General features: G+C 36.1%; 1 protein-coding gene across 1 annotated transcript in view; it reads right to left on the bottom strand.

Moving 5' to 3' along the window:
• The window catches only part of atp1a3a (ATPase Na+/K+ transporting subunit alpha 3a), a 33,840-nt gene extending 18,909 nt beyond the window's left edge, over nucleotides 1–14,931 (bottom strand). Inside the window, exons 1-4 of the mRNA XM_059555719.1 lie at nucleotides 14,602–14,931; nucleotides 3,225–3,341; nucleotides 2,855–2,914; nucleotides 97–300 (exon numbers count right to left, since the gene is read on the bottom strand). Coding sequence (XP_059411702.1) covers nucleotides 97–300; nucleotides 2,855–2,914; nucleotides 3,225–3,341; nucleotides 14,602–14,607 — 387 coding nt within the window. The 5' untranslated portion in view covers nucleotides 14,608–14,931. The remainder of the gene's footprint in view (nucleotides 1–96; nucleotides 301–2,854; nucleotides 2,915–3,224; nucleotides 3,342–14,601) is intronic.
• Between the last annotated feature and the right edge of the window lie 309 nt (nucleotides 14,932–15,240).

The following is a 15,240-nucleotide window of genomic DNA, read 5'->3' as shown; positions in this document are numbered from 1 at the left end:
GAATGGGATTACTGTCTTAAATCTTGCACACTCTAAACTGCAGCACAACACATATTTAGTGTAAATGTATGCTTCTGTGAGTGTGTGAGTTCTCACATTGTCATTGGCAGGGTCGTCCTCCGTGGCGGCCTGGATGGCGTAGGCCAGGAAGCACAGGATGGCTCCGATCCACAGCAGGATGGAGAATCCTCCGAAGAGCTGACGGCAGAATTTGACCCACTCCGGGGTGGTGGGGGGCGGGGTGAGAGCGTTGGGACCGTCCCGAGCGAGGTACTCCGCCGCCTTGGCATTAGTCAGACCCTTCAGTTGAAAAGAGAGTGTGAGAGATATCTGATTCAAGAGTTGACGTCAAACACTTCTGCACTGCCACTAGAGGGCGACTTTAGAATAGATTTGTTGAGCTCACAGTTCCTGTAGCTACAGATAAACTCATTTTAGTGAAGCATTTTCCCCCATACTATGGAATTCAAAGGGGACTGTTTGGTAACCAGCATTCTTCACAATATCTTCCCATATGCTCCACAAAAGAAAGAAACTCATGCAGGTTTGGAACAACTTGAGGGTGAATGATGACATTTTTGGGTTGACTGTCCCTTTAAGTTGCTTTGGATGAGGCGAATCTGTTAAATGGCAAACCTTACATCTGACATAATAATCAGAAAAATTTATTTTTAATTAATTATTATTATTATTATTTAAATAGTTCACTGATGCTTTAGACAAAATATTTTAAAACATGAAAAATAAAAAGTATCATATCTGATACATCAGGCTTTTATGTCTTATATAATATGATATAGGAGAATATCGAGCCCATAGTTGAGGAGGAAAAACTCCTTCATTTTATTAATCAAATAAATCAAACTGAGCAAATATGCTGATATTTATATGACCAGTAAGATGAGATTTTCTGATGTTGTAATGTAAATCAACGAGAATTGTATCAGTATCAATGAACAGGAGGCTAAAACATAGATAAAAGTGCATTTAAATAGCAGTTGTCACAATTTTTTATGATTTGTTCTTAGCGATTTTGATGATTTTCACTAAAATTTGATGGCCTCCAGTTTATTTTCCTGTATGAATATTTGAATATGCAATACACCAAAATAAAGATCAAAGCCTCTACTTAAAATAAAAATAAATAAATAAACCGTTTTATTCTATCTTAAAGCATTTTTTTAAAAATATTTTTTATCAACACTTGAATAAAAAGGTTTCATAAAAATGTATAGTTTTGAGCAAAAAGATGAGAAAATCAAATTTTTATCAAAAACTATATCTGGATAATATTCAGTATGATTATCAAAGCATAAATCCAGGAAATCGCTTCCATCAACACCTCCAAAGCTTGCACAGACATACACCACTTCCTGGATCAACGTTTTACCCCATAGCATTATGCAGTTTTCGTTTAAATGCTGTCTATTGCTGATGATTATTTTTAATATGTTTAATAGTTTCTCCGTCCTGTTCACGTGTGTTTTTGTTCGGGAGGTTTTGTACTCCTTCAGAAGATGTGTAATAGCATCCCCAAGTGTAACAGTGAAAAAACACGGAAAGCTGTAAAACACGTCTTTGGTGGGGAAAAAAAAAATATGATGGATAATCAAGGATCTTTATATATTATAAACATTGTAAAAGTTATTTGTTTGTTTACTTGATAAAAACAACAGCAAAAAGACACATAAACAACAACCGGATATTAAAACCGGATACTTGATAAAAAAGTATAAACTATCGATCAGACAACAGAAGGCATGTGGTAGATTGGGGTTTCTCGGAAAGGTTTGATCACGTTGATAATTAAGAGGCCTTAGAAATTTGAGTAAAGCATAGGGTTAATACAGGATATACTTTTTTTGCAGTACACAATGTGTTTTATTGCCATGTTAAAATAAAATAAATAAATCAACTTTAAAAAGTAATAGCAATGTACCATTACAATAATTAATTAATTTAAATTTGACAATACAGACTTAATTTTACAAGATTAAAGGGAGTCCATCAATATTTAAAAAAATATAAAATGGGGGCAAAGTAAAAATCTCCATTGATGATATTGCAGGTAATAAACAAACTAAGAGACATTTTTCAAAATATATTATTTTGCGTCCCACAGAAGAAAGTCATACAGATTTGGAATAACTAGTGTGAACAAATGATTTTCTTTGGGGTGAACTATCACAGAAACCAGGAAACAAACAGAAGATGTAATTTTATGTGAATAAAGTAGAAATATTTTGAAAAAAAAAAACACACACACACACAAAATAAAAATAAATAAAAATAGAAACATTTATAGGAACAGGGCACAAGAGTAGCCTCATCATTGAGGAAATGGACGATTCAGTTCAATTCAACTTTAACGTAAGATTCACTAAGACAGAAATCAGGCTTTTGCTGCATCAGCATCAAGTTATCTTCAGCATCCAGACACATTTAGTTATGAAGGAAACTGAATTTATTCAGGAGAAAGAACCAGACACACAGACAGACAGACAGGAAATTGCCTCTTTTCCGCAATCTCGAATGACAACCAGTGTTCAACTCCACTTCACTTTGATGTTTCTTTTCATAAGATCCTCCGAATATTACTTCTTTGATCTCATTATACTTTCATGCATTCTCAGAATTTTAACTTTATACTATAAATATTACTACTTTGATCTCTAAGATATAAGGACTTTATTTTCAAAGCCACGCCTTTATTCTAGTAAAAAGTCTTTTGTGAGGCTATTTTTAAAAGCTTCATTCTCGTAAGAGTATTTGGGTTTTAAGATTTATTTTAATGTTGCGCTACAATGCCATCATATGAAACATCTGGCTTGCTGACATGATTTCAGAAACTCACCTGTACAATGTCAGTGGTGTATTTTCGGCATACTTCTTCAATTGACATCTTATGCTCTGTCTGGGGGAGAAAAAAACAAACAAACATGTTTCTATAGAGTCAACCGGCCACTGAGGTTAAACCACAACCTTGCTACATCTGATTCAAGGCAAAGTAGTATTTGAAATTCAATACAGTATGGTGCACTAAATTTATTTATGAAGCACTGAACTGCTCATCCTAGGAAGCACTGTTGCTAAATTACATAACCACAGCAGTACGCAGAATATAAAATTATTTAATATAGGTCACTTATAGTATTAAATACATAACGCATTTGAAGTTTGATTCAAAAACATGAAGATGTATGATATGTGTCGATGTGTCTTACCAGCGGTACTTCCTTCTTCAGGTCATCCAGATCTTTCCCTCCCTTTCCCTTTTTAGGAGACTCCTTCTCATCTTTTTCCTGCGTGGTCGCCACGCGGTAGCTGTCCGACCGTCCATACTGCAGAAAAAAAGGATGATTTTTTTCAACTACAAAATTAGACCTAAAATAACGCCAGCTGGCAATGGAACCTATTTGTTCCCATTACATAAATTAAATAAAAAACATGAAACCTATTAGATATTAGAACAATTTCATATATTAACATATATATCTAGCCCATACAAACATGTATATTTATGCATGCAATACATTTTGGACATATCTGTCATGTACATGTATATCCATCCTAAAACCCATCAAAACATGTTGATATATAAGTAAATACAAGACAGAACATTAATAGGGTATACAGTATATGTCATATAACACAAGCAAGTTTTTTTTTTTTTAACACAATCCAGGCAGTATGAACTTTCAAAAAGCTATAATTAACCTTTTTATTAGTTAAATAAAATATATTCTAGCATGTTTACTGCCAACGCACATCTAGCATATATGATGACTGTAAAACCAAGACATTATAAAAAGAATAAAAAACAATGGCTATACTTTACATGCTGGTAAAATGGAATTAAAAACCTTTTGAGGCACAAAGAGTAGCAGGGTTTTTTCCCACAAATGACACAAACAGGTTCAGCTTCATAAACCAGAGAACTTTATCGAAATGTGTCTCAGCTGAAACTGCAATACTATCATGAACACGCAGATGGACTCATATTTAAGCATCACTCAGTACCGTCTGCTGCACTGCGAGAGACACACGGGGCACGAACTGAGGAACCGGTGCTTTCCATGATTGAGGAAGAGAGGGGAAATGCCAGCCAGATAATGTTTCATCAACTATCCTGCTTATCTTAGAAACCGTGAAGCTTTAACAGGAACCCCATGCGGGATACAGGGGTGGTGTCGGCGGGGTCTAGTGCACTTCAATCCACATTAGGGCTTTTCATTGATGTGATCCCCTGATCTGCCATGTGTGCTTCTGTGACCTATTTTAGTTTGCATGCACAACCAGACGGCATTACTGTCAAATCCACCATTACAGCACACCAGCGTGCTTAAATAATAATGTGCAATGCATTAAATGCATCCATAAAGATTCTGATGTAAAAGCTGGTTGATAATATTATTTTCATTAATATTTGATTTTTTTTGTCATTAATGTTCATTATGAGGTTCAACTCGACATAATAATTGCTTGAATTATCATGTGTTATTTGATACTAATTATGTTCATCGCAGGGTTAACTGACTATTATTTAGGAATTATTATTAAAACAAAACACGGAGGAAACAAACAATCCTTAAAAAGACTTAGAAGTATTGAAAATATTAAATGAACTCAATTTTAGTAGCAGCTTGTTTTGAATGAACTATGTTCAAGGGTTATTAAGGGTTTACTAATATAACCATAAAAAAGTAAATACTTTCTTTTACTTGAAATAAATGCTAACTAAAATAAAATAGAATTAAATATAAAAAATGTGTTTTATTTCATATAATGTCCAAGGCAACGTTTCACATTTTCATTTAGTTGCACTAAAATAACAAACTAAAACAAAAAATACAATTAATAGAGGCTATATAGAAATATTTTTTTAAATTACAAACTCATAAAAAACTAATTACTAAAACTTTAACTAAAATGAGAAAATATATAAGAAAATATAAAAATAAAATCTTTTGATTGAAATTGAAAAATATTAACAAAAACTAAAAGAGTATCTCAGTGACAGCAAAATAACTCTGCTTTGTTTATCAACAGGATAGTAGTTCTTTTGTTAAAAAAAAAAGGGTTTAAGAATACATAAATAAACCAAAGTACTACAAACAACAAAAGGCCTAGATTGCAGCATCCTTGTGGCCGTGTGTTGACCATCTGTCAAGGGTTTTTCCTCTCTCTATCTCCGGGTGAGACGACAGTGCAGGATTAAGACTGTTTACTACAGTCTAGATTAACCTACTGAACAACAGCCATCCTGCTCCTGCTTTTCTCTTATTCATACATTCATGTAGCTCAGATGCTTTGAAACACACTGTACTGTCTATTTATTTTGTCTTAAAGGGTTAGTTCACCCAGATAGCAATAAAAGTAATTAATAACTTACCCTCATGTTGTTTCAAACCCGTAAGACCTCCGTTTATTTTTGGAACACAGTTTAAGATATTTTAGATTTAGTCCGAGAGCTCTCAGTCCTTCCATTGAAGCTGTGTGTACGGTATACTGTCCATGTCCAGAAAGGTAAGAAAAACATAATCAAAGTAGTCCATGTGACATCAGAGGGTCAGTTAGAATTTGTTGAAGCATCGAAAATACATTTTGGTCCAAAAATAGCAAAAACAACGACTTTATTCAGCATTGTCTTCTCTTCCGTGTCTGTTGTGAGAGAGAGTTCAAAACAAAGCAGCTGGATATCCGGTTCACGAACGAATCATTCAGTTCACCAAATCGAACTGAATCGTTTTAAACGGTTCACATCTTTAATACGCATTAATCCACAAATGACTTAAGCTGTTAACTTTTTTAACGTGGCTGACACTCCCTCTGAGTTCAAACAAACCAATATCCTGGAGTAATTCATTTACTCAAACAGTACACTGACTGAACTGCTGTGAAGAGAGAACTGAAGATGAACACCAAGCCAGATAACGAACAAAAGACTGACTTGTTCACGAGTCAAGAACCGGTTGCATCGGTTTTCGGATCACCAGTAGTTCTTTCGGACAGTTCGATTCAATAAACCGGTTGAAGAAAACGGTTCACCGGTTCTTTTGCGCTCGACATAATGGCGTCATTTGCAATGATTGCCCTTGATTCAAGCCTTCGGTTTACCCGCCCTCATAACATTAGCACAGTTCAGACGCCCTGTGTGTCGGTCTGCTTCACGCTGAATCACACATGCGCAGTATCATCAGCTCCTCGATTCTTCTTATCTGACTTGGCAAGGTGTTCATCTTCAGTTCTCTCTTCACAGCAGTTCAGTCAGTGTACTGTTTGAGTAAATGAATTACTCCAGGATATTGGTTTGTTTGAACTCAGAGGGAGTGTCAGCCACGTTAAAAAAGTTAACAGCTTAAGTCATTTGTGGATTAATGCGTATTAGAGATGTGAACCGTTTAAAACGATTCAGTTCGATTTGGTGAACTGAATGATTCGTTCGCGAACCGGATATCCAGCTGCTTTGTTTTGAACTCTCTCTCACAACAGACACGGAAGAGAAGACAATGCTGAATAAAGTCGTGGTTTTTGCTATTTTTGGACCAAAATGTATTTTCGATGCTTCAAAAAATTCTAACTGACCCTCTGATGTCACATGGACTACTTTGATGATGTTTTTCTTACCTTTCTGGACATGGACAGTAGACCATACACACAGCTTCAATGGAAGGACTGAGAGCTCTCGGACTAAATCTAAAATATCTTAAACTGTGTTCCAAAAATAAACGGAGGTCTTACGGGTTTGAAACAACATGAGGGTAAGTTATTAATTACATAATTTTGCTATCTGGGTGAACTAACTCTTTAACTCATTAACTCTCTTTGTTCATACTTTGCTGTCTAATGCAGTCCAATCATCTTGATGCTGCTGCCTGACACTGCTACACTGTGTCCTCACTGTATCGTCATCTGCGGTTCACTCTCCATCGCTCACAAACACGTGCACATTCATGTCCCGTAAAGAACTGTAGCTGCTCCACTTTAGTAAATCCAGTGGGGTTTGTCTCAGGCCTGATTAAGATCACACTCTCTCAGAGAGACCCACCACTGAACTGTAAGAGGTTTCTGGATGAGACCTTGACCATCAGGTTAATATTACAGAAACAGCTCACTCAAAAATGGAAAATCGGATGTGTAGCCAAAATTCAGAATGTGTAGCCTGTTTTCTTTATCCTGTAGAATGCATCAGAGTTATAACTGTTAACTAAAATCATAAAAAAAAGATTACTTTATTTAAAATCATCGCTAACTAAAATAAAATATTTTTCAAAAATAACATTTTATTTCCGCTAGTTTCCAAGGTAACATTTCAAATTTTCAATGTTTAACTTGACGTACTTAAAAAATGAAAACTACAACTTGAATCAAATGTAATAACAACACAATAGATACACATCTAAAGACACAAAAAAACACACAAAACCAAAATTTAAACTATTATTAAAATGAACCAATATAAAAATAAAATGCTAAATATATATTAACAAAAACTATTACAGCATCTCTTATACTTAACTACACTATAAAATATATACAGTATGTATATATATATATATATATATATATATATATATATATATATATATATATATTTCATGAACAAAATATTTGTGGTGAATAAAACAAAGATTATTTAAGTACTTTTTACAAGAAAATGCTATTTTAGTTTCTTTGCTTAAATTTTTTCCAACTCATTAAATATGTTATTTGCAGTTTCTCTGTAATTATTTGTGAAATTTACCAGTAATTTTTGTGAGTGAAAACTGTTTTGAAGTGAACTCTTTTTTTTTTTTTACAAATAGGGGTTGTTTTGATGATTACTACAATATGATTTAACAGAAAACATAATTCTTCCCAGAAAATAGTCCTTTAAACTCATACATTTCTGTTTAATTTAATGTGTTACTTTCCACTTCTTTGTAATTAGTAGTAAAATTCACAAGCAATTTCCGAGTGAAAATTGTTTCTTGTTAGATTTACGTGAGAGAAACAAATCTCATTTGTGTGAATATGCAAATATTCAATTCTGACATTTCACAACCAGTTACAAGACACACGAGAACCAAAAAACATGTATCTGTATCATTGATATCAAAGCTTGCATGACACATCGGTGAGTAATGATTTACATTCTGGATTGTTCCTTAAACAAAGCAGCCTAAAATCTTCTTCTGGGTTTCACACAACAAAACCGTACAGGGCTAGAACAACATGAGGGTGAGGAAATGATTCATTTCATGAATTTATCTCTGGGAGAACTAATAATTACAGCTAGTGGAAATCAAGAACTAAATCACTAAATGGGCTCCAGATGAAACATTGAGACTACCTCTCATCTCTCTCTATCTCTGTCCAAGGCTTCATCTAATGACCTTGAGGACATGGAAACACACAATGTACTGTACACACAGTAACAGATTACACCCTGTATAAAGAAACCTTGCTTCTGGATAACTATGCATAAGACACCAATAAGACAAAGCATACATAAATGTTGAGGCTAAATGACTAATTAAATGTTAGAGCTGTCCATCATGTAGCAGCAGAAAAGCTCAAATCATGTAGTTAGTGAATGATGGAGTGTTTAATTTAAGTGCACTGATTTATGTCCCGAAATGAAATATATTGTGCATGCATTAAATTCGGCCAAAGGCAAAATCAGTATGTCAGTGTGCAATGGATTCCTAAAGCATGGATGTGAATGGACAGTTCAGTAAAACATCTCTGTTCTTTATGTGAAATATACTTTTGCAAAAAATGTGTCTGATAACAAATGTGACGTACACTGTAAAAGAAACATTAAAAAAGAAGAAGATTTTTGGAGTATATTGCATAAAAAAAATATTTAGACTTTTCTACTTACTGTTTAATTCAATGTGTTATTTGCTATTTTTGTTTGAAATTTACAGGCATTTTCTCTGTAAAAATGATTTTGACACCAAATTTGTTCAGCGTACGTGTAAATTTCAAGTGTTAGTATTTTATACATTCAAAAATGTAATAATTTTTTGCATTGTGTCACTATTTTCATAATTGCTCTCCCCTCTATTATATTTTTATTCCATACGTTTTACAACTTCCTTGTCGCTAAAAAAGCCATAATACTTTTTGCTACTAAAATTCTTAAGTAATTACAATTTAATTGCATAATCATTTCAAACTTCATTCATTTTAGCACACACCAGATTGTTGATGCAGTTGGGGTTGCTGTGGTTTGCTAAATATAAAGCAACCTTGGCATGGAACAAACTGATTAAAACCTGCTATTGACATTTGAGGGCCAATCAAGCAAGCTTGCTGGCTGACCTTGAAGGTCTCACAGGATATGACATCATGTCTGCGTCTGGCAAATGACTGATAGCATGTATGCTAGCTTTGCTTCATATGACCCCGGGCATCAACACAAAAATAAGGCTTGATTGTGTGCTTTAGTGGAAAGTACATGCACACATACATATCCAAATTCCCTCAGTGAGAATGAGCTATTGAACAGAGTCCATTACACAACCATCTATTAGAAGACTTTTCACCACCAGTCTGTTTCTCTTTCACGGATACACAATTATCAGTCATGCAACATGTAAAGTTATGTAAACAGATACTTAAAGCCCATTGTTGCCATTTTTACTTAAACAACAAAGTGATTTATAATCAGAACAAAATGGTGGTAGACACCACAGTGAAAAATTTGAAACCTAAAACCAAAAGAAACCACATTAAAAAGCCGATTTCACACTTCTGCTATTCTAAGCATCCTAATCGCCTGCAGTGCCTTTGAAGCCTTCAGACAGGTTTGCGTCTTTGGCTGCATGTCCCAAGGGCATCGCAGAGTCACCCTCCAAGAAACATTCACCTCATACTAATTGCCGACAACCCCGAGCACCTGAGCCTCCTACAACTGCCTCCCTGCTGTTCTCAAGGTGACCACAGGTAACAGCCTGCTGTTCACATCTCCTGCCCTGCACACTTTACTCCTTTACTGTATATCAGCCCATCCAAGATATCACTTCAAACTCAACCTTGGCTACAGTGGAATATTATCATACTGTACTATACTGTATACTGCATACTATACATAAAAAAGTTAAAACATTTGGTGTAGAATAAATTTTCACTCAGAAATTGCTAGCAAATTTCACAGTTAATTACAAAGACACTGCAAGGAACATATTGCATAAAATTTTGAAATTTTAAATTACACAGATTTTTTAGACAATTGTTAGTGAAATTTATTAGCAATTTCTTATATATATATATATTTATATACACACACACACACACACACACACACACACACTGTATGTAGTAGCTGTGCATTATGGGATACTATATTTTGCACACATTTTGTCTGAAATCCCTGAGGGGAGGTGTTGGTGCAGTGGATAAGCCTTTGGCGTGAGGGACCCGGGTTCGAATCCACTGTGAGACACCAATGAGCAAGACACTTAACCCCTAGTTGCTCCAGAGGCTTGCGACCTCTGACATATATAGCAATTGTAAGTCGCTTTGGATAAAAGTGTCAGCTAAATGAATAAATGTAAATGTAAATCACTCAATTGCTCTCTCACTCACTATTCCCTACAAAGTGATAGCCATTTAGGAGTTAACACAGAGCCGATCCTCTCTATATGCAAAATACGCAAGCTGCATAGGGCCCCCTTGCTCTCAAAGATTACTTAATTTTGGTTTAGTTTTTGAATTTGGCCAGCAGTTATGAAAACATGAATGATAATTTATTTTAATGGGGTCCACTGTTGCCCTTTCTACGTAAAAATGATTCAAATTATGTAATGTTGTAAAGTCTTGCGAGTTGAAATTGTACCGAGCTACAGAAGAGACGCTGTTTCTCAAACAGTTTCACTATACATTATTATGAGTGTACAGGTGTTCCATGTTTGTGAAAATGAATACTTTACACACATTATACTGTATTCTGTACACTGTAAGAAAAATTTATGGTTGTAAATAAAGCAGATTTTTGGAGTACATTTTACAAATACTATTAGTAAAAAAAAATGCTATTTAAGTAAGAAAATGTCATTTCAATATTCATACTTCAAAATTTCATGTTTAATTAAATGTGCTTGGCCTTCTGGCTTTATTCTTTGTAATTTAAAATGTATTACAATGACGTAGTGTGTAGGCCAAGTATGGTGACCCATACACAGAATTTGTGCTCTGCATTTCACCCATTCAAGTGCACACACAGAAGGGAGTAGTGAACACACACACACACACACACACACAGAAGGGAGTAGTGAACACACACACACACACACACAGAAGGGAGTAGTGAACACACACACACACACACACACACAAGAGGGTATTGAACACACACACACACACACACACACACACACAAGTGGGCAGTGAACACACACACAAACACACACACACACACACACACACACAGAAGGGAGTAGTGAACACACATACAGTACAGCAGCCCAGGAAGCAATTGGGGGCTCGGTGCTTTACTCGAGGGCATCTCAGCTGTGGATATAGAAAGTAGAAGAAAGCACTGTACTTTTACTCTCGCACCTCCATTTCCTTCCGGTGCTAAGAATCAAACCTACAACCTCTGGGTTACAAGTCTGACTCTCTAACCACAACTGCCTGAGTTTTCTATATGTTTTGTAAAACTAATGAGTGAAAATAGTTAATAAATATAAACTTGTTTTTTCAGTGTAGAAATAGTGTTAATTTCGTCAGACGAGACGAGACGAAATATGTTCGTCAACAACTTTTTTTTTCATGACTAAGACGAGACGATGACAAGACTGCACCACTGTCCAAAAACGCTGACTAAGACTAAATTAACATGCATTATTGTTGACGAAAAAAGACGAGACGAAAATGTTTTGCATAAAATAAAAACTAAGATAAAATCTCTCTTCATTTTCGTCTACAATCGTCTCTGCTTTTTCATCAACTGTTACGCCTTTAAAAATTCAGAACGAGTTTGCGGCTTCCCGCTGTTGCTCAAGTTACAGGTCTCATACTCCTGTTGCTGCCAGCCTGTGGCTGCAACACGAAACTGCTGAACGCACAACACCCAAAGCGAACACAAGTGATGAGCGAACGACGACGACATGCTAGGTCGAAGGAAGAGGCTCGATATTTGTGTGTTATAGTTAGCAGCGGTCTGTTATCAAGAAATAAAATAGTGTGTGCGTAAAAAGAATTTGTCCACACGCCGCTCAAAAAATACAAAATTAAAAAAAATTCCTGAGCGCAAGTCCACCGTCTAGGCAGGCTTTTTGTGTTAAATTATATTTCCTGTTGCTGCGCAGGCTCTTTTATTGTATATGACAGCTTATGTCCCGATGACCGGTCTTTGCATTACGATTAAAAGCAGCAGTATCAATAAAGTAAAAAAATGTGATCAGGTTAATCATTTGTGAATGTGTCTCCTAAATCAGAATTTGAAAACCAGACACATTTAACATTTGCATCCAACAAAAATCATTCAACAAGTGTATTTTGTCAGGTAATTATGATATTTAACCAATGTTTGAGATATGTGAAACACTTTTTTTACTGAAATGTTTATCAGTAATAATGTGTTATTTTAAAAAAACACTAAAAATTTTTGACTAAAACTAGACTAAAATTAAAAGACTTTTAGTCGACTAAGATACCTTGAGTTTTCTTTTGACTAAAACTAGACTAAAATGACGAGACTTTTAGTCGACTAAAACTTGACTGACAAAAAAAGATATGTGAATGACTAAATATGACTAAAACTAACAAGGACATTTGGCACAAGACTAAGACTAAATTAAAAATAGGTGACGAAATTAACACTATGTAGAAATTGTTATTCTGTTCTAAACATAGTCAGTCTCCAAAAGACATTCACTTCATACAAATTGCCACAACCCCAAACACCTGAGCCTCCACAAATGACTCAATCGAGCCTCTCTCAATGTGACACCAGGTAACACTCTCCTGTAAACCCATCATTCACTTTTCATGGTCATTTTAATCTCCTCCTGCATCACTCCATCACCACCACCCTCTTAGTCCCCAAAGCTTCATTTTGGCCCAGCGCATCCTGCCAATCACGCAGCCACTACTGAGTGATTGACTGGCTCAGGGCCAATCAATCATCAGAACCGCGAATACGGCCCCGCCCTCCCGCCGCTAAACAGACCAATCGTGGTACTTGTTCGGGAATTTCCACTCTCATTGATCAACCTCCACTTTGACCAACCGTCGAACCCGGTAACCCCTACGGGCATCACGACCGATATCAGCGTGTCAAAACATCACAGAAACCGAGACACAGAACCTCGCGTGCGATGTAAAAGGTATCGTTTGTAAAAGAACTTTGCGTCACAACATCACCATTAAATTCCATATCGAATGATTTGTTTCTTTTCATCTGGATGTCAGATTTCCAGTTCTGGTTATTGCAAGTTCGCAAAATAACAAGATAGAAGGCGCTTGGTGTGACAAATGAGTTCGATATATTCACGCTTCAGTCGTGAATCAGTAGAGGTCTATTTTAACGCATCTGGCCGCGCGTCCACTGACCCTTTGGACTCGCTTTGGGATTTAATTCTGGTCATAAATGTGATGAGATGTTTGATATGCGGCTGTGAAACTACTGAAACGGGCCAGTCCGGATGCATAGCCTACACTCCCCCACCCCCATCTGTGGTTAACGCCTTTAATTTAGGAGACTGACAGAATTTCTCCTCAGACTTTCCAGACTTGTAAACGACGTTTAGCCAGGAAATGATTGTGGAAACCTCACCTGGTTATTGAAGAGTTTGTTTTCCTAGTGATTAAACTTTTCTTTCGTCATTCATTAAAAGTAGTCCATTTATAAATTGGAGGCTATAGCAAATGTACAAATCACGACTAACAAAAATGATCACTTTATGGCAATGTAAATTTTCTAGTGTCATGTTAAAAACAGGCGTAATCCCGAATTGCTAACAGCAGACGTTCATTACTGCGGTCGTCCACGTTATTCTCCTGACTCGCTGTCATGGCACGCTTGACAGAACGATCAGAGGCGCAAACGTTATAAGTGCTTCTGAATATGTGTATTATAATATCTTACAGGTATGTATTTAAAAAAGCATTAGTTCAACGATAATTTTTATATCTGATATCATTTTTGCGTTTACCTCGGTGCGCCTTTTTGCATCGAATGAGAGCAGAGCCTATTTATTCCATTTCCATCACCTGCCAAACGACTTAGATTATTATATTATGATGTAAATACCTAAAATGCCAATATATGCATATCAATACACCAGTATTCTTCATTATTTGCATTTTAACTGCATCATGACGCATCGAATGGGTGCAAAAATTAAGCATCCGATTTGACGCAATTGCCAAACGATCGAGCAGCGTTATTGCACAATGTCAATGATTTTTAACCGGTTAAAACGCACACAGTAAAACTGATACATGTTTGCTTAACATTTACAATGTTTTTAGTAGTAAGTGCACCTGTTTAATCCAATGATTTGACAAAACACATACAGACACGTTACCATCCAAATCTCATAGCCCCGAATTATCCTCAAGACGCATGACATTTAAAATGTGCAAGCATTTAAAATAGATTCTTACCCCCATTTTGGAGCCGTCAGCCGCTTTGTTCAGTCAGTCAAACTACGTTTGGTTTCAGTCAAGCGGGAGAGAAGAAAAATTAAGGTCTTGAACGTATAACGACGGACAGCGTTTGAACGACCCTCTGTCTATAAATTAAATCTGTAGATTCTTGAAGACAGCATGCATAGTAATGTATTACAGGGGGTCTAGATGAAGAAAAAATGGCCCAAGCTGCATGGGTTTCTAAAAGCACACGCGGCAGCCTCTGATTTAATGATAGAAGAGCATATGCAGAGGAGAGGATTATGAAGCGTCTCTGGCTGAGAATGATGCCGGTGAGATGAAGAACCGACGCGCTTACTCTGCCTCTCTGTGTCCCTCCGCCGCTGGTGCTTCCAGCCGCGGCACGCACTTCTTATCCTTCCGCGAGCGACAGTAGCCCCATAAATGCCTGTAATGTACAGACTTGCCAATGAGATACTGTTCCAGAAGAATCCGGTTATATAAAGAGAATTTTACAAATGTGCATCTCCAATGAAAAATAAAAGCACACACCTGATTCTAAAATGGATTATTATGCTGAATCACGGCCGAACCACTGGACAGGCTAATGGACATATTTCACAAACAACTAGTACCCTTGTGCTATACAGTGAT

The sequence above is a fragment of the Carassius carassius genome, chromosome 8, assembly GCF_963082965.1.
Source record: "Carassius carassius chromosome 8, fCarCar2.1, whole genome shotgun sequence".
Classification (NCBI taxonomy): Eukaryota; Metazoa; Chordata; class Actinopteri; order Cypriniformes; family Cyprinidae; genus Carassius; species Carassius carassius.
The sequence above is the reverse complement of the archived record's forward strand: the minus strand, read 5'-3'. Positions and strand labels throughout refer to the sequence as shown.